A 19,958-nucleotide genomic window follows, 5' to 3' on the forward strand; every position below is an offset into this window, starting at 1 on the left:
CATGTCATGTACATAGTTTATTCCAACATTTGATTAAGGAATACGTTTTGTCATCCAATTGCTATATGTACCAATATGCATCATTGCTTGTATTATAGACTTGAGCATTATTATTATGCATGAGGTTTTAACACAATCTACGTCGTGAATTTGCTTGTAACCTTTAGCAACTAATCTAGATTTGTGTGACAACACAATTTCATGTTTTGATGGTTTTTATCCTTAAAACCAATTTGCAACCAATAGGTGTAAATCAATATTGCAAACCAACAAAATGTCAATTTTGTCATCAAAACATTGATTCTGTTTTATGGCCTTTAACCATTTAAAACATTGAGTCTATATATGGCCTCTAACCATTTTAGGGAATCTGGGTTTCGTCATAGCTTTCTTACAGGTCACAAACTCATTAATCTTCGTGATAATAGTTTGACTGCAAGTTGTAGGTTTCTTCACTATCTAATAGAATATTCTCATAGTTTCATTGATCTGAACTCTATGCCTACATAGGTATAGAGCTTCAAACAATAGAATATCAATAGACACTTGAAAGTCCTTTGAATATTATGTTCTCTTTGAAGCACTTGTAAAGTCTTCTAAGAGATGTCTATTATTTAAAGCCACTTCTAAAGTCCTTAAAGAATAAGTGTTCGGATTTTCTAAAGAACTTCGAAAATCCTCCGGAATGTCCGTTTATGTTTGTTGTTCGCCTCGAAGACTTTCGAGGTCTATTTTCTCCCACTTGTCATTTTGGAAACGAATCCCAAAAGGACACTATTTCGAGCAAACAAACATTATGTTCTCAAAAATCCGTGGTAGAAACAATACCCTTGTGTCTCATCACAATGAAACATATATCTATACTTGGGCCTTAGTTTGTCGAATAACAAACACTAAGCTCTCACCGAGTTTAGCAACTCTTTAGATATATATATAATTGAAAAAGTATTCTGAAATTATTTTTCAATAGCTTTGACGAATTTGGTTTAGTTTGGTGGTAGTTGAGCATTTTGTTTTAGAAATTATAGGAAAATTCTTTATGATTCATTATTGATCGAATCAAGTACCAATTGACTTCGATCATTCCAATTTAGATATACCATATCTTATGGAGCTCGATCGTGAAATTGTGGGATTATAAAAGCGAAAGACCAAATGTTGGATTATTCGAATATTTTATTTTTTTGATAGTCGGATTATTAAAATATATTTCCCCTTTTATTTCTCATTTGGATAGACCTGTCAAACGGGTCGGTCGAGTCGAATTATAAAAAATTACTTTGGGGGTACGGAATAATTCGCGCGGGTCAGTCACTTTCGGGTTCATGTTTATAAATGTTTGTTCAAGAACCAAAACTTTTAAGTTGAGAGATTTTAAAATGTATATTATATTTTTATTAATTTGGTAATAAATATACGGAGTACAAAATATGCGCAGAAATTAACAAATATTCATACATAAGTTTATAATTAGTCAAATAAAACATAAAATGGGGTATAATTTAAATCATATCATAATATTTTGTTACTATAAATACAACGATTTTCAATCGGTTATATAAAAAACGAGTTCGTTTAAATTTTGACACTATACTTTTCGGGCTAGAATAAAATAAATTACACGTTAAATATCTTATTTAAAGGCTTAATATTTTCGGGTCAGTCTGATTCAGGGAGAGTCAATTTTTAAAAGGTCACTAGACCGAGGGTTTCTAAACCTCAAGTGACTTGTGTCCACATGGACACAAGTGATCCAAATACAATCATCTTGAGTACCAATACATAATATGTCAGTACCAAAATGCAAAATTGCTTAGAAATACCACCAATATAAGTCATATGTGTTATTATTGGTATTCACATAATTTGTATTGGTACTAACATATTCTATATTGGTACTCCAAATTCTGTATTGGTACTCACTTGTGTCCAATATGGACACAAGTCACTTGTGACAAAGACTTCCTCCACTAGACCAATAATTAAAACCAGGTTAAAAGAATATATTGGCTTCTCCGGATGTGCAGAGGTTCCATTTTTATTATACCCCGTCGACTTTCTGTGACACACAACGCCACCAATCGAAACCCCAAAATTTTCTCTCTCCTTAGATGAATTCAATGGCCGCTCAAATTTTGCGTCGAGCTGTCGGAAGCCACACCACCTCTTCTCTCCGACGTCAATTCTCCACCGCCACCCCCATCACCGCAACTCTCTTCCCCGGCGATGGTATTGGCCCCGAGATCGCCGAATCCGTCAAACAGGTCAAATTTTCTCCCCTCTCTTTCATATTTACTTTTATCGAACTTTTTATTGGATCATATTTGTTTAAGATTCAGATTGCGAAATTTGAGTTATTGATGTTGATTTTATACGATTTGTAGATAATTCTAGATAATTGGAATTCCGATATATATTTGAATTTATTAAGTTAGGGGTTTCGATATTTGCAACAATCGCAATTAAGGTTTATTTCAATAATATTCCTCTTTGACGCTTCTAATGTGCATACTGATTTCTTCGTTATTCATAATAATATAATAAGTCGACATCTTAGTATCTGAAATTCGGTACTTTCAGCAAATTGCTGCCAGTATTATTTTTGTGGAACTAGTGCATATGTGCTTTCCCATCAGCTAATACAATCAATTAATGGCTCAGTATTGCATTTTTGTTGACTAAGTTGTTGAGTATGATTTAGCGCAGAGGGTGGAAATCTTGAGTATTGGAGATTGCTCCGCTCTACAGTCTGTACATCTTTATCGAAACTGTCTCAGTAATTGTATACGAGCATTTCATATTTTCACTTTGGATATTACACGTAAACTATATTGCTAATACTTACTCCATGGAAGTTTTAGATTCGTATTTTGAAAATTCTTTCATTCTATGTTTTGTTATTTTCATATTTTTTCTGTACAGGACAATACATGTAAACTGTATTTCTAATACTTACTAAACTTACTTTTTATAGCTAGATTTGTATTTGAAAATACTTTCATTCTATGCTCTGTTTTTCTAGAAAAATTATGGTTAGTATTCTAATTCAAAAAGCGAAAATATTGAATATTTAGACTTGGTGGGGAGGAGGGGGGGGGGGGGGGGGTTATAGTACGACATACGATCTTCTCTTTCAGCTTTATTAGTTATATTGTCCTGATGCATATCAAGGAGACTATTGATACTGGTTGTATTAAGCTAATACAAGTATGCAGCTTTGTGAAAAAATATTTACTCGACATTTGGATGTATGTGAATTCTGTGAGTCTGCTTTAGGGATGAATAAATAAATTGTGTGGTTACCTAATTGCAGATTTTTACAGCAGCTCAAATACCGATTGAATGGGAGGAACACTTTGTTGGGACAGAAGTAGACCCTAGAACCCAAAGCTTTCTCACTTGGGAAAGTTTAGAATCTGTACGCCGGAATAAGGTGGGTCTTAAAGGTCCAATGGCTACATCAATTGGAAAGGGGCATCGTTCACTTAATCTTACTTTGAGGAAGGAGCTGAATTTATATGCCAATGTTAGACCGTGCTTCAGTCTTCCTGGCTATAAGACCAGGTATGATAATGTGGATCTTGTCACCATCCGTGAGAACACTGAAGGCGAATACAGTGGACTTGAGCACCAAGTAAGTAACACCAAATTTAGATTTATGTTACTCGCTCCCGTGTCACAATGTTTGGCTAGTTGACTTTTTCATAAAGTTGAATAACGTGGTTAAAACCATTGGGTAGTTGTCTCTTCACGAGAAAACTGTAAAAATCACATTTCTGCAAACCATTTGATGTAAACCGAGAATTGTTTTCTGAAGCATTTATTTTAAATCATCCCGAAAAGGAGTGGAAGACAAAGTTGTGAAACAGAGTGAGTTATATCCCAGAATGTCTCTAATGTTATTTGGTTCTAATGTATATGATACTAGGTGGTTAGGGGTGTGGTTGAAAGCATCAAGATTATTACTCGTAGCGCAAGTTTAAGAGTTGCCGAGCATGCCTTTCAGTATGCAAAAGCTCATGGAAGAGCTAGGGTATCTGCGATACACAAAGCAAATATCATGCAGAAAACTGATGGTCTTTTCCTACAGGTTGTTCAAACATTGCATGTTAACTTTTGTTGCACTACCAAGTTCTTATTGCTTTATTTTGTTCATGTATTTATTTGTTTCTTTGATGCTCTCAGTGCTGCAGGGAAGTTGCAGAGAAGTACCCTGAGATCAAATATGAAGAAGTTGTCATTGACAATTGCTGTATGATGGTACGGTTATTTTTTTTAAACCATATAACTGTTTCTTTTATCATTGTAGAGGGAACGGCAGAATTTCTAGAAAATGAAATTTCACTCATTTACTCGATGCAGTGGCTCATATACTAAGTATATAAACACATTTAATTTCCATGCAAAGAGGGGAAGTACACATTTAATTTCCATGCAAAGAGGGGAAGGGGGAATCTTGTGGTGAATGCTGTATTTTTATATCGTGTCTTCCAAACTCTCTGAATAAGTTTTTAAGAGGGACTAGGTCAAACGTGATGGGAATTGTTGTTGAGGTCTGCAATCTAATGTGGAGTTCAAAGTTTCCCTGTATACAGAACTTCAATGCTTGACGATGATATATTCAAGTTAACTATTAGGTTTCGTTACCTAGAGTATTTGGTGCTGAGATTCTTTGTGTTATTTATCTTGCACCCTCTCTTTCTCAGCTTGTAAGCTTTCTTTTTCTTGTCTAAAGCTTAAGGCCCAGAGAAAAGAACCATTGTGAGTATAGGCTAGGCTATAGAACAATATATGTATTAATTATTTCTTTTTTCGAACAGCTTGTGAAGAATCCTGCGCTGTTTGATGTATTGGTCATGCCTAACCTCTATGGTGATATTATCAGTGACCTCTGTGCTGGTTTAATTGGCGGTTTGGGTTTAACACCAAGGTGAGGCTGTTCGTTTCTCATGTCTGAAGACTTTGAGCATTTGTATGTTAGATAAATCATTTGTATGGTAGTATTAAAATCTAATATAACACATCTCATGCAGCTGTAATATTGGGGAGGGAGGTATTGCTCTAGCTGAAGCTGTGCATGGCTCAGCTCCTGATATTGCTGGAAAGGTTAGCTTTATACAGTAGTACTGTCTATGATGCATCCAAAATGTTTTTTGTATTTGTAGTATGTCTGTATATTTGTTTGTGTGGGCGTGCATAACTGTATATGTGTGTGTGTGTATAAATGTGTGTGCGTGCACGTGTATGTGAAGCAAACTTTCACACTGATTGAGAATCACAAAATTTATGTCCTTGGCATGAGTTATACAATATCATTATCCAAACTTGCATATGGTGAAGAATGTCGTGCTCATGGATGCTTTCCCTCTCTTTGCGGTTGCAATTAACAGCTTCTCGTTGCACCTTTTGACCTGTTTATTTTCATCCAAATTGGATCACGAGATATTGGCTGGACAACTATGTTCTTTTTAAATATATATTTGGCTTAATCACAGTAAGTTAATTACAGTGAGGATTAATATATGGCAATTAGTGTTACCGGAAATTCTGTACATTTTGGTACTTGAAATGGCTATGGGATTACAAATTTGCTAGGTGGATTTGTTTGTTTAGTCTGCAAGAGTACCGTTATTCTGTTTATCATTTAGCATGTTCCAGAACTTCCATTGAGAGAGCTTTAGCCGGGGGAGTGAAAGAACTTCCCTTGATCAGCTGTTTACCGAGGATAATCATTCTGTAGTTCTATTTGGCCCGTCAACAGCCTTCACTCAAATCTGATACGTACTCTAGATTCTTGTACAAAACCCTTTGTTATTTTTCCTGAGTGTTGGTTGGGCTATTTTGTGCCACTGTATTTTAAGCCTCAAAATCGTCTTATCTCCCAATACGACGTGTAATGGTTGACACAGTGAGAAACATGTTGGACCTCGTAAATGCTTATAAAATTTCTTACGCTGTTGGTATGACCTACATTTTCTGACACCTTAAACACCAAAAATTTATGCTGAACAGTCTTTTGGAGCTTGTTATGCTGTGCTCCTCTTTTTCTGATTTTGAACATTTGTCTCCTAATAAATTATTTTACAGACAACCTATACTTTGAATTGTCATCACAACAAGCCTTTGCCAATAGAAATGTCTGTTAAGCTGTTGGCACAAGATCATTTTTTTTTTTTTTGAAAACATCAAATATTTGTTGATCATTGTAATGAAGGTGCATTTTTGCCACTAAATACATTCAGAAAGATGGCTAGCAAAACGTTGCAGTAAGAACAAAGACCGAGTTAACATCAAAGCCACGCGGCTTTCGTGGACAGGCCCACCTGCTAAATCAGATCTCTATCTCTACTATTAAGTAAATTTCCAATGTGAGATTGAAAGGAACAATCTAAAAATAGAGGATTTGTTGTTGATTGAAAGGAACAATTTGTCAAGGCTGAAGGTAGAGGGTTCATTTATTTAAGAATAGTTAAGTGAAGTGGCCATAGAGAGATGGAACCAAATGGATGGGAAAATCTATGGCATTGAAATTGTTGATTGAAAATAGAGGAGTTTCTGTTTTTTTTTTGGGGTGCGTGGGGGCTCTCAAGATATGCAAGATGGTAGCTGTTTTGTATAGTCTCTGTACATCAAAAAGAAGGCAAGGATACGTTGTTTATTGTTCCTTTATATATTTGCAAAAGCTTCATTTACTTTTTTTTGGCAAATAAAATTTTGTTAATCACCAAAAAGGAAGAAAAACAAACTACAAGTCCTCAAAACAACAAAATAAAGAAAAAGCTTCATTTACTTGAGGACATTGAAGCTATCCTACTACTTTGCATAAACTAGTCCTTCAATTGAGATGTTGTGAAATACTCCCTTAGTTTTTTTTGTTGTTGTACCCACTTCCCAAAAAGGGGTGTTTTTTGGTTCTATCTACTTTATTCTACTTTTGGTATACATATTTTACCATCTTACCCCTTTTCCCACGATAATTACACATTTCTATCAACTATGTTATACTATACCCACTGTTACCCCGCTACCTCTTTCTTACTTTCTTGGGTTTTCCACCTTTTCTTACACCCAGTCACCTCTCCTCGAAACAAGAGTCTACGGTAATTTGGGTAGATAAGAAAAAAAGGTTGGAGTATATTTTTGGTGGGAAATATTAGAGATATTGACCTTTCTAATGCATTTCCTTTGTTTATTCATCTGAAATGTTCCCCAATTTCCATCTTCATTTTCCTGCTTCATATATGTAACTGTGATTTCTCTAGTTCATTATCCTTGAAATCCTAAAATACCCTTGAATCACCAAATTATAAAAGGATATCCAACTGTAGTGGACTGGCCTAATTAAGAGGGGTAGTGTTGGTGTTGTGCTATGAGTTTGTTAGGAGATTATGTTTTTTTTGAGGAAATGTAAAAAATTATGTTACTTGGACTTTTAATTTTATCCCAAGTACTCATGGTCGGGTCCTTGACACTTGGACATGGGTATGGACACTGGACACTTCATTTTGGACCAAAATAATGAAATCTTTTCACAAAAAAGCCGAGTAGGACACCTGACACGTACCCTTGTACGGTATGGGTACCCGAGTCCGAGTAACATAGGTTAAGATTAGCTTAGAGAGGAAGGAAAAGAGTTAGAGGAGAGGGGGGGGGGGGGGTAAGTGAATCAGAAATGCTATAAACAGAGGACTAGAGGAGATAAGAAAGAGAAATTATGTAGATATTAGTGAGAATTTCCTTTAGTGTGCTCAATGAAGAACTATTGGAGATGAGTTCTGAATTCTGTTGTTGGATGATATCAGGTGGAGGTTGATTTGGTGTTAGCCTGTTTGGAGCTTGTGGTTTGGAGAAATATGAAGAGCAATTAATGTTTGCTGTTGTGATGGAAAGGTGAGCTATGTGATTTGGGTTTATACTTCAGAAATATAGTATGAAGAAGTGAGTTCAGCTATGGAAAAAAGGGGTCAGAAAATTGTGTTAAAGAATGGTGGACTTTGAACAATGGTTGAAGGGGGGGGGGGGGGGGGGGGAAGGGGTGGTGGTGGTGGTGGTGGTAGTGAGATCGGGCTGCTATAAAGTGTAATCATACTCAGGCCCTATGCCCCTACCTCATTTCTCTTGAGTGGACTAGTGCTGGAGGTTTGTCGGGGTGAAGAAATCAAGAGGGTCATGCCTTTGATGGTTGCATGTGAGCTTAGTGTTGGAGTTCTTGGGTTTTAAAACTGGTGAATGCCATTAAGCTAAGATACTACCTCCAAGTTCACTCAGTTTGCAAGTTTTAAAAGGGATCGGGGTGAGAGTGAAAGAGCTACGAGCTCGTGGAAGGGGATTAAGTGTAATGTTATACGGTCATTGCGGAAAGTGGCAAATGTTGTCTACCTTATTTCTTAGCAATTTGGCTGACAAAGAATCAATGATACAAATCAATCCAACCAACTCCTAATCTGAGGTAGCTGTAGAAAGGAAAAGAACAAAGATTTTATCATGAGAGTTTCAGCTGCTACACTAATTGAGTTTGTTGGAATATCGCAAGATCTCCAACCAATTCATATGGATTTTCGTGGGTGACCAAAATATTACTTCTTAGTTGATTGCAAGTTCTATATGCGGTGTGTCTGTTTTGTTTGTTATCATTTAGGATGGGATTTCATACTCAAGTGTTGTGCTGAAATAACCAGAGAGTTAAGCAAGACGTGTCATGTGTGGAGTGTATATTTTTTCGGGTGGGAGAAGTTGCAATGAAGTGGGATAAGCAGGAGGGTTTGGTCTCTCAAAGAGTTAAAAAAGCAATAACAGTATGACAAAATGCTTATACAAAATAACATAATCTTTGTCAAAACTGTGCTACTAATGATTCGATTATTAAATTTGATGCTTTGGAAAAAAACCGTGAGAACTTTTAATGCCACTACTCTTAAATGTTTGGCAATACCAAAACTACAACTGGGGCAGCCTTTCCAAATTAATTTAGGTGAAAAGTGAATGTAATCTACCAAGTATATGCATGCTTTACTCAATTTTTTATGGCATGCACAATACGGTAATTATTAAACTTTGGTTCAAGTTCTTGATTCGCATGACAACCTATTTGCTAATCTTACATGTGTTGAATTCACAGAACATGGCGAATCCAACTGCTTTGCTTCTAAGTGCTGTGACCATGCTACGACACTTGGAACTTAATGACAAAGCTGATATAGTTCAGAATGCTGTTCTGAAAACAATTGCTGAAGGACATTATCGAACCATCGATCTTGGTGGCAAAGCTTCAACAACAGACTTCACGAAAGCAATTTGTGATAATCTTTGAACTCATTCTACATGAGCGGTTTCTGCAGTGTATTTACTAAGTTCAAAACCATATTTTCAATTTGTTTTGGAAGGAGATTAGCTTTGCTGTCAACGAAGACCTTTGCGGCAGGTTCATCTTCTCGGAGGAGTGAGCAACACAACCTCATTTTATTGATAGATTCTTTTTAGCATTTACCTAAGCATAATCTGAAGCACCGAGGTTTGTACGAGTCTGCTAATTTTACCAAATACGAATAAAGGGGATTTTGATGTTTCAGCTCTTTTGGCCTTGTTACCTATGCAATGTGTTAATAAATTTTGCTTCTGGTAATTTATTCCAGATGATATTTGAGATACAACTGATATCGTGATTTTAAATATTTTTATATTGTACATTTTTTGTGGAGGAATTGTTGATTTTCAATTTCTGAGAAGAATGGTATCAATTGAAATAGGCTATTTACAGCTACCAAAGTCTCCCTCTCCCATCTGAGTTGCGGCTTTTTACACGACGACTGTCAACTTGGTGAAGCTGACGACAGATAGGATGCCATATAATTGGACCGATAACTGGGGTGTATGGTTCTTCCAACGAGTGTTTATTTTATTTGGCGAAGTCAACCAACGTTAGGAGAAGTTGGAGTTCTCCCGTAGGATAGTGCTTATTGCCCAAATTTTTGGCTGCATAGCTATGCATGTAATTCTGCATGCATATGAGCTTCAATGCTTCGTTTTAGTAGTTTCAGACTTCTTTTTTTAGTGCATTATTATGTTTCCTTTTTTTAAAATAAAAAAATTTAAATAAATAAAATAAATTAAAATTTTTTATTACACATGTTTTCCAGAAAAAAAAAAAAACATCTCATTATTTTAGTAAGCTGGAAGCACACATAAGGAACAAACAAATGGACATTTAAAGTAATTTAATGAACATTCATGTTCAGAAAATGAACATGACATTTATTTTCTATGTCCATCCTCTATTTAAGTGGTTGTTGCCTCTTCTCTTTCTAGGCTTCTAATTTTTCAGCTTCCTTCCTTTCGGCTTTCACTTTTTTCGCTACAACGATCTCTTTTCTCTTTCTTTTTCTTACTTATTTGTAGATTCTTTCTTGGTTGCTCATGCCTTCAATTCTTCTTCAATTCTTACAGCCTCTCTTAATACCATATCTTCCATTTCTAAATCAGTCTTCTTCGTTTGTTGTCGCATTCTTATTGAACTTTTTCTTCCTGCAGGAAAATCATAATGTTTTTAATTGAACATTATTCTGTATAAGTTGAACATAAGACTGAGAAACTGAACATCACACAAAAGTATTCTTATTTATGAAAATATCATAGTTTAATTAATAAGTTGAATTTAATTGAACATGAGACTTGAGAAACTGAACATCACACAAAAGTGTTCTTATTTCTGAACATCATCTATTATAAATTGAATTTTATATTTTATAAGTTGAACATGAAAAATTATAAACTGAACATGACAATATTTAGACAACGCCACTTTTGATATTTTAGTAAAGAATAACAAACATCTTCTTTTTACTGTTGCTGCTTGCATTTTAGTTCAACATGACTCTGTACATAATTCTTTATAAATTGAACATGATACTTGAGAAACTGAATTGAACATCACACAAAAGTTTGAATATATATTAGTTTTATAAGTTAAATTTAGTTGAACATAATTTTGTATAAATTGAATGTAAGACTTGAAAAACTGAACATTACACAAAAGAGTTGAACATATCATAGTTTTATAGGTTGAATTTAGTTGAACATGATAAATTAAAAACTAAAAGGGGATCACTTTTTAGTGGCATATTCATCTTACGAGGAAAACACCCAAAAACAAAGTATCCTTACACTCATCCACTACCTTACACAAAATTCTCAGTGTATATTATCAAAGCAAACGCCATCAACAATTTTATAACTCCTGAAATTTCAATTCCAATACAAATCACACTAATTTCTTTAATAAGTTGAATTTAGTTGAACACGATTCTTTATAAGTTGAACATGAGACTTGAAAAACCGAACATCATGCAAAAGTGTTCTTATTTATAAACATATCATAGTTTAATAAGTTGAATTTAGTAGAATAAAATTCTTTATAAGTTGAACATGAGACTTGAGAAACTGAATATCTTGTTATTATTAATTTCATCAACAATATTAATTTGAACATCTACTGTTACAATTTGAACATGACAAATTTTATACAACACCACTTCAGATCATTAAAAATAATGAACATCTACTTATAAAATCTGAACATGATTAAATTTCAAAGACACAGCAGGAACATTTGACATATATACCTTTACAACTTACACACAGAAGCTAGATTACTTTCATAGAGTTCATCATTTCCAAGGGCTTTAACTGTCGGCTAACTATTTTTAGGTCTGCATTTCAAGAGGAAAGTAAGTAAGCTAATCGTATTCACAAAAAAAGTGAACTAATATTAGTAAACTAATCGTATTTAACATATACGTAGTATTAGTTGGACATGATTTTTTACATAATTCTTTATAAGTTATATAAGTTAAATTTAGTTGGACATAATTCTTTATAAGTTGAACACGAGAGTTGAGAAAATGAACATCACACAAAAGTGTTATTGTTTGTGAACATCATCTTTTATAAGTTGAACATGATAAATTATAAATTGAACATAACAAATTCAGAATTAATATTCAGAAATAACTAACACAACCACCAAGAACGACAATCCTAACCACAATATACTAACAACAACAACATTATCAAGTTACCATGTGTAGTTCATTCTACAATTCTGAACATCGAACTTTATAAATTAAACATGCAAGGTGATAGATCTGAAAGGCTGAAACACTAAAATTCACTGGAATTGAAGAATGAAACTAACAAAATCCAAATAATAAAATTAATCTACAGAAATCAGAAATTCCTATTATAATTTTTTCTGAAACTGAGATTTAATCAATCAAAGAAAATAAGTTAAAAAGTAGAATCGAAACATTAAAAATTATACCAGTTTACCGCAACTAATTGAACTACTCCATCTAAAGGAATGAAAAAAAAACATTCAGATCTAAATAAAAATGGACGAAATAACTAATTTCGAACTAATATATTTTGTATATTAATTAACACTTAAACGCAAGTAAACTAAAGAAAAACACAAACAAAAATGAAAATGAAAAGAAATAATACCAGATTTCTTCGGCGTTAGCGACGACGTTCGGAGAAGCGTTTGTCGATGTTCGGAGAAGGCGTTAGCGCCGGTGGCGGAGAAGGCGGTGGCTCGCTTGGGAGGTGGCGCGGTTGTTTGGTCGTAGCTAGAGAAAATCGACGGCTGCGACGAAAAGTGGAGGGGAGGAGGCTGGATTGTTTGGGAGGAGAGAGAAGGAGTGACATCAATGGAGGAGAGAGAGTGAGAGGTTTTTGATGATTCAGAAAATGGTGAGAGGTTAGAGGAGAGAGAAAATGGGTATTTTATATAGAATAAGCATGTGATTTTTTTCCCAGAAACACGGTCGTTTAATTGCATATGCACGCATAGATGGGTGCATAGCTATCTATATATTAATTTATTGTACAATCGCTTCAAGTTTCCTGGTTTTGGCTGTGTTTTGTAATTTTGCAGCAAGTTCACCAACGAATGGTTCACTTTTCGTTTTGAGGTGTTTTTCTAGTTCTACTCATTTTTTTTTTATTTGTTTCAAACTTTTATTCATTGGAAAAGCGTTTGAATAATCCTACTTTTCAATGATTTTCCGTTAATAACACCACATTCAACATTTACCCCCAAACCAGTCACCAACCCTGATACAGTAGGTATCATGTACATGTGTCAATCAATCATTTGTTACAATTTATTTTTTTGCTGTTACTTTGTTACCTTCATCATCCTTTCTTTCCTTTCTTCCTCGTTTTACGATTCCAACGCCATTATCTTCATCAATAAATTGATAATCAATAGCAACAAAATAAGCAATTGATCATCCCCATTGTGAAATAAATTGTCATGAGTTAGGCTCTGTTCTCTTCGTCTGGTTTGGTCTGATCTGGTCTGATTTTTCATTTTGCTGGTCTGATCTGATCTGGTCTGAACTTTTCTAATAAATAATAAATAATAAATAATAAATAATAAATAATAAATAATAAATAATAAATAATAAATAATAAATAATAAATAATAAATAATAAATAATAAATGATAAATGATAAATGATAAATGATAAATAATAAATAATAAATAATAAATAATAAATAATAAATAATAAATAATAAATAATAAATAATAAATAATAAATATAAACTATTCCCTCCGTCCCGGAATACTTGACCTGTTTTCCTTATCGGGCCATCCCTTAATACTTGACCTGTTTCTAAAAATGGAAATATTTTAACAATATTATATTATTTCTCACTCCACCCCTTTTAACCCACCTACTCCCTACTCCATACAAAAAATAATTAAAAATTCAACCCCTACTCTCCCCAAACCCCACCTCTTAACCCACATCCCACTAACTACATTAAAATAATACCACACTATCAACTACTACCTATTAAATTAAATAAGTCAATTCAAGTCCCTTAAACTCTGTGCCGGTCAAACCGGGTCGAGTATTCCGGGACGGAGGGAGTATTTAATAATTAAAAATTACTCCCTCCGTTCTAAATAAGTGTCACATTTCCATTTTTGGCGTTCCCTTATAAGTGTCACATTTCTATTTTTGAACATGTACTTTCCCACTTTTCCATAAACTTTTCACACTTTTTCATACACTTTTCCCACTTTTCTATAAATCATAATTACTTTTACTTACACATTCTACACTTTTCCACTTTTCAATCCCCACATACACTTTTATTTGTACTTTATTCAATTAAACAATTATCTACTTTATCTTTTCCCCAAAAAAAACATTCTCAATCATTAACTCTTACACACTTACAATTTTATTAATTATCGTGCCCGAGCCCAAATGTGACACTTATTTAGGAACAAAGGGAGTAATTTTTAATAATTAATTACTACTTAATAAAAATTAACTAATACCTAAGTTTTAATAATGAATAATTAAAAAAAATTCTTTATTAATTATTAATTAATAATTTAGTAATTAATAATTAATAATTTGTAATGAAATTAGGGAGAAAGGGAGAGAGAGGAAGAGAGAAACAGGCGGTTATATTCTTATTCCCATCAACATAATATGTACACATACGTACATTATATAGGATAATGATGTCAAGGTCTAATGGGTATCCACAATACAATATATTTATAACACTCCCCCTTGGATGTCCATTATCTAAAATAATACAATGACTCTGTAATGTACATGAGATGATGCCTCATTAAAAACCTTTCTAGGAAAACCCTGTGGGATAAAACCCTAGTGAAGGAAAAGAGTACAACACTCATCATAATACGCTTGGGATGTTGCCTCGTTAAAAACCTTACCAGAAAAACCCAATGGGACAAAACCATGGTTAAGGGAAAAAGAGTGCAACGTGTATTTTCTCCCCCTGATGAATACATCACTTGAGATCTTCCAATTCAATGAATCTAATATTGTTGATAACTTTTCAAATGTAGCAACATGAAGCTACTTGGAAATCGATTCTCCACAATTTGAGTTGAATTTTCAAACGTTCACTTGTATGCACTAGGTGAGTATTTATATCACCGACTTTTGACAATAATACCTGAAATAAATATATTTTCTTGTACATAATATTACAAAATGTATCCATTCATATTGGACATATATAAAACCTTCTTCCGGAGGTCATAAATAGTAGTAATCATCAATGTTGATCAAAATTTCTCTAGTCATACGTTCATGACAATACATGATAAATAATAATATCACTGTCTAACTTAGGGTATAATGTAATTTATGGTTCTTCTGGACCATAAAATAAAACTCAATGTAAGGACATTACATACTCTTATCTTATAATTTTGAATCAACTCATATTTGTACAAGAATTCTTCCATGAATAAACTAATATGTAAATTTCATAATTCTCAAGTACTCAAACTACTGGTTGAGACGACATTTCAAAACCACTCTTCAAGAGTTTAGATGATATTTGATCAATGTTATGACATTCATATGTAAAACTTAAAGGGTTAGATGTTTAAGAACATCATGTATAAGTTCTTCAGGAACTTTTCTTATTTGCATGAGTCATAACATGTTATTAAATCAACATTATATATATATACTTCTTCCGCAACTATTCGTCCATTGGAGTAAGAAACTCCTCTTATAATATTCATAAAGTTGCAAATCCGTCTTACCATTCTTTGGATGCATATTCATATACGACATCATAATTGTTTTGAAACATGTAATATGAAATTATAACTGGATAATCTACATCATATCATGATAAAACATAAAAACAAACTAAATGTATGATGAATGATGCATTTACCTATTAACTACACATGTATATGAATGCAAGACCCAAATACAAAACACTGTACAGTGTGGATATTTCAAATCCATAACTTGTTGGACTTCAGGTCCATTAGCTCATTTGATCATTATAGTCATGTTTACGTCGAAATAGACATAGATTTACGATCCCCTATTCAAAATCCATTATTCTCGCATATGCATTATATTTCGGTTCCATCATATACCGGTATCATCAAAATTCTTCAACATATACTTTGCATGCTGTTCATCAATAATATCTGAATACTTATTCAATAAGTACCATTCACCTTTTTCACACGGGCCGTCTATTATAGTTCAGATATCTATACCACTTCAAGGGTATTTCATACACTATATATTAGTGTTTTCTTTATTTTCAATAATATCATCAACTGCATTATCTTGCCCTTTTTATATAGATAAATCTATATCTCATCACTGTGTTGGAACCGTATATATAATCTACACTTCAGGTGTAGAGATTTAAATATATATTGGCAAGATATATATTTCTCAACACTTACTATATATAACATCGAGCATTATGACTATCATACACATTTATGCATCTGAACATGTAACAATTTAACATAATCAAGTCATAGATACTTATGTCCAAACGTACTTCGAGGACATACAGTTGGCATTTACACTTACTCATATGGGGATCAATATATTATCTTTCAATTTTGCCAACTTATTCTAGCTCGTCTCCCCCTAAGTTGGGAAAATATTTTCAATATATTATGGGGCATAAAATCTTTCACCAACTAATAATACAATTTTCAGCGTGTATTTAATAAATGCTTCATACTTTCGTTCTCTTCTAGAGATTAATATTGATCATGGGGAGTAGATGCACTATGCAGTTGTATTCTTTTCATATTTTCTCATTTCGTGCTGATATATGATTGCCCCAATCAAGAGATTTATGATACTCAAATCAATCACAAAACACTTGTAAACTTCTTGGTGATCTTCAAGTCACTTACTATCATTTTGGTGAACTTCGGGTCACTTACTATCATAGTGAACTTCAAGTCACCTATCATATCATTATACAAGTTTTCAAAGTAATTAATATCTCTTGTATTTATTTTCTCAATTGACATTCAATTGAAATACAACTCAACCTCATCAATATGTCTTGCCTTTGAATATATATACAACATATGAGGGAGTGTCAGCACATAAACTTTTATTTGACAATAAAATCTCATGACGGGTGTTCTTAAACCCGGATGGCCTAAATTATCACATCATACATATATAATATAATATAAAAAATTTCATTCGATAACTGCTGGTTATCTTCCCAAAGTGATCACTGTAATTATAAAATACTATAATTTGAACATATTGTGATGTGATATAACGACACAAACTGGTGTCTCATTTGTGCAAGACAATCTAACAAAACTTATGGAAAGATAGCTTATACTCTTCTGGAGTTTTGACTATAGTTGTGGTACATATCAATTTCAATAAACATATTTATCATTCTTCATCTTCAGGATGATGTTAATATCATAAACTCATACTCGTGTTCATAAAAAGAGTCAATAATTTATGAACAAAAACTTGTACCACATTTAACATCCATGTATCATTTAAATCCATATACCACTATTTTGTAAACTTAAAAGCTATCTCCCCCTGATCTTTGCATATATTCCATTCTTAAATATCGTGGGAGCAATTTTACCTACCCACTAAACATATCTTTTCATCATCTATTGTCATTATATATGAGAGACACTCTTAGACTTAATTAATCCCTTCGGGGGAAGTTCAGAAATCAACAACGTATAACTAAGTTGTATCACCATATTTAAAATCACTTTCGTCGTTTTCAAAGTCCTACTTCTAGTAGGATCGGAATGTAACATCTCTAAATAACCTTTATATAAACATAAAGCAACATACCGAGGGAGACATTAAGAAAATAAATTAAAAGTAAAAATATGGGTCACAACTATTACAAACATTCAATAATAATAATTAACCATGTGAAATTAATTTGTTAGATCGTTTCCTTGTATTCACATCCAAATTGTGAGTTACTTGGTCTACCCAAAAGCACATACATAGGCATCATATATTCATATGGATGCATGAAAATAACGGACGGTTATTATAAAAAAACGTAATTAATCAAATTAAGAGTATATAGAAATGCAGTTGACGGTTAGATACCATATCCACCAAAGAATTAATTAAAAGTGAATACCGCACAGATATCAATCAATCAATCCAAGCTCCAAATCTAAAGGTTACAATATAAAATTAAGTTTATCTGTACGTCAACACAAAATCATATACTCGAAATCACGTATTCAACAAAGTAAAGTATGAAAATAAAAGCATTTGACGAACTACAATCACAATCAGATTATAATTCACCAAGTATAATATCATACAATCCATGTAAATCGATTAATATTTACTTACATCGATAATGACGATTCTCTTTGTTATTTTCTCGTTTGTTAAGTCGCAACTTCCTTTGATTTCCATCAGTGGGTTTGCAATGGTGCTGATAACGTGTTATGAAGTTAGGGAGAAAGGGAGAGAGAGGAAGAGAGAAACAGACGGTTATATTCTTATTTCCATCAACATAATATGTACACATACATACATTATATAGGATAATGATGTCAAGGTCTAATGGGCATCCACAATACAATATATTTATAACATAATTAATATATATTTATTATTAATTAATAATCATTAATAATTATAATTATAATTAATAATTAATAATTAATTATTAATTATAACTAATTATTAATTATTAATCATATTTATAATTATAATTAATTTATAATTTATAATAATAATTAATTATTAATTATTAATAATAATTTTTTTAATTATTATAATTATAATAATAAATAATTAAAAATTCCTGGTCTGGTCTGGTCTGGTCTGAATGTTGCTGGTCTGGTCTGGCCTGAATGTTGCTGGTCTGCTTTGGTCTGGTCTGAATGTTGCTGGTCTGGTTTGATCTGGTCTGGTCTGATTTAATAAGATCTGATTCAATAAATAATAATGACAAGGTGAAGAGAACATGGCCTTAGGAGAAATATACACCTCATAATTCACGAAATGTAGAAAGTATGTTCAGATCTAAATGAAGAGAAATCGATTAAATAGCGGAGACCGTCTTTTCTACGCGTCGGAAATATTCAATGTTGGTATATAACATTATGAAGGGCTGAGATTCAAAAGAGCCGATGGAGCTTTGATTTTGAGTCCCCCATCATAATTATAAGGACAAATTGTTTTTTACCACCTCCAAAAATCGAAAAATTGTTTTTTACTCCCTCTGTATTTATTTAAGAGATACACTTGTCTTTTCCGGCCGTATTTATTTAAGAGATACACTTGCCATTTTTAGTAACTTATCTACCCCACCATCTAATTAAATAATATATCTACACCCTACCCCCACCCCTCACTCCCTAAAATGACATGATCCCCACTTGTTTTTCTTATTAAAATATCTACTCAACACCACTTGTTTTATTACTTTATTTCATTCAATTTTTCTTCTTAATACCCGTGCCCGTCCAAGTGTATCTCTTAAATAAATACGGAGGGAGTACCACCTAAAAAATTATAACTTGTATTTTACCACTATAAAATAATTAAAACTTGTTTTTTACCACCTAAAAAACGAAAAAATAGATGAAACATTTATGTATGGCTACCTAATTCAATTTTCTTCCAATTTTATACATTCCTTGTGTGATTTTCTTTAACTCTTTTACCCTTCACTATTTACTTCCATTAAATTTTGTCAATTTTGTGAATTAATGGTGGTGAAAATTTATGTAAATTAATGAAAAATAAGAAAACGGGGGAAGAAAATAGAGTTAAATACATGAAATCGTGGAAGAATAAAACATATTAAAAGTATTACCGTTATTGTGACCCCCTACATAACATTTTAATCTATTTTTTCATTTTGCAGGTGGTAAAAAATAATTTTTTAATTTTTTTTAGGTGGTAAAATACAAGTTTTAGTTTTTTAGGTGGTAAAAAACAATTTTTTTATTCTTTTAAGGTGGTAAAAAATAATATATCCTAATTTTAATTTAGTTTGTACTTGCTTGAACTTTTGACACTAATGCAAAAATGAGGGAGTCGTGCCACAATATTAAGGAGTACCAATTGGTGAAATGTGATCATATAACAAGC

At 32.8% G+C, this 19,958-nt stretch overlaps 2 protein-coding genes across 2 annotated transcripts; one reads left to right on the forward strand and one right to left on the reverse strand.

Annotated features, from left to right (window-relative positions):
* Positions 1-2,017: 2,017 nt before the first annotated feature.
* LOC110796048 (isocitrate dehydrogenase [NAD] catalytic subunit 5, mitochondrial) lies at positions 2,018-9,686 on the forward strand. The gene is made up of 7 exons (XM_022001075.2): positions 2,018-2,264; positions 3,314-3,634; positions 3,929-4,090; positions 4,186-4,260; positions 4,821-4,930; positions 5,034-5,106; positions 9,119-9,686. The coding sequence occupies exons 1-7, from the start codon at positions 2,112-2,114 to the stop codon at positions 9,308-9,310; spliced, it is 1,086 nt and encodes a 361-aa protein (XP_021856767.2). The 5' UTR covers positions 2,018-2,111; the 3' UTR covers positions 9,311-9,686.
* A 583-nt stretch (positions 9,687-10,269) lies between these two features.
* On the reverse strand, positions 10,270-12,835 carry LOC110796055 (uncharacterized). Its single transcript, XM_056829515.1, has 2 exons — positions 12,499-12,835; positions 10,270-10,521 (listed from the first exon to the last, which is right to left on the reverse strand). The coding sequence occupies exons 1-2, from the start codon at positions 12,833-12,835 to the stop codon at positions 10,412-10,414; spliced, it is 447 nt and encodes a 148-aa protein (XP_056685493.1). The 3' UTR covers positions 10,270-10,411.
* Positions 12,836-19,958: the final 7,123 nt, after the last annotated feature.

Source organism: Spinacia oleracea, chromosome 5 (assembly GCF_020520425.1).
Source record: "Spinacia oleracea cultivar Varoflay chromosome 5, BTI_SOV_V1, whole genome shotgun sequence".
In the NCBI taxonomy this organism is placed as follows: domain Eukaryota; kingdom Viridiplantae; phylum Streptophyta; class Magnoliopsida; order Caryophyllales; family Amaranthaceae; genus Spinacia; species Spinacia oleracea.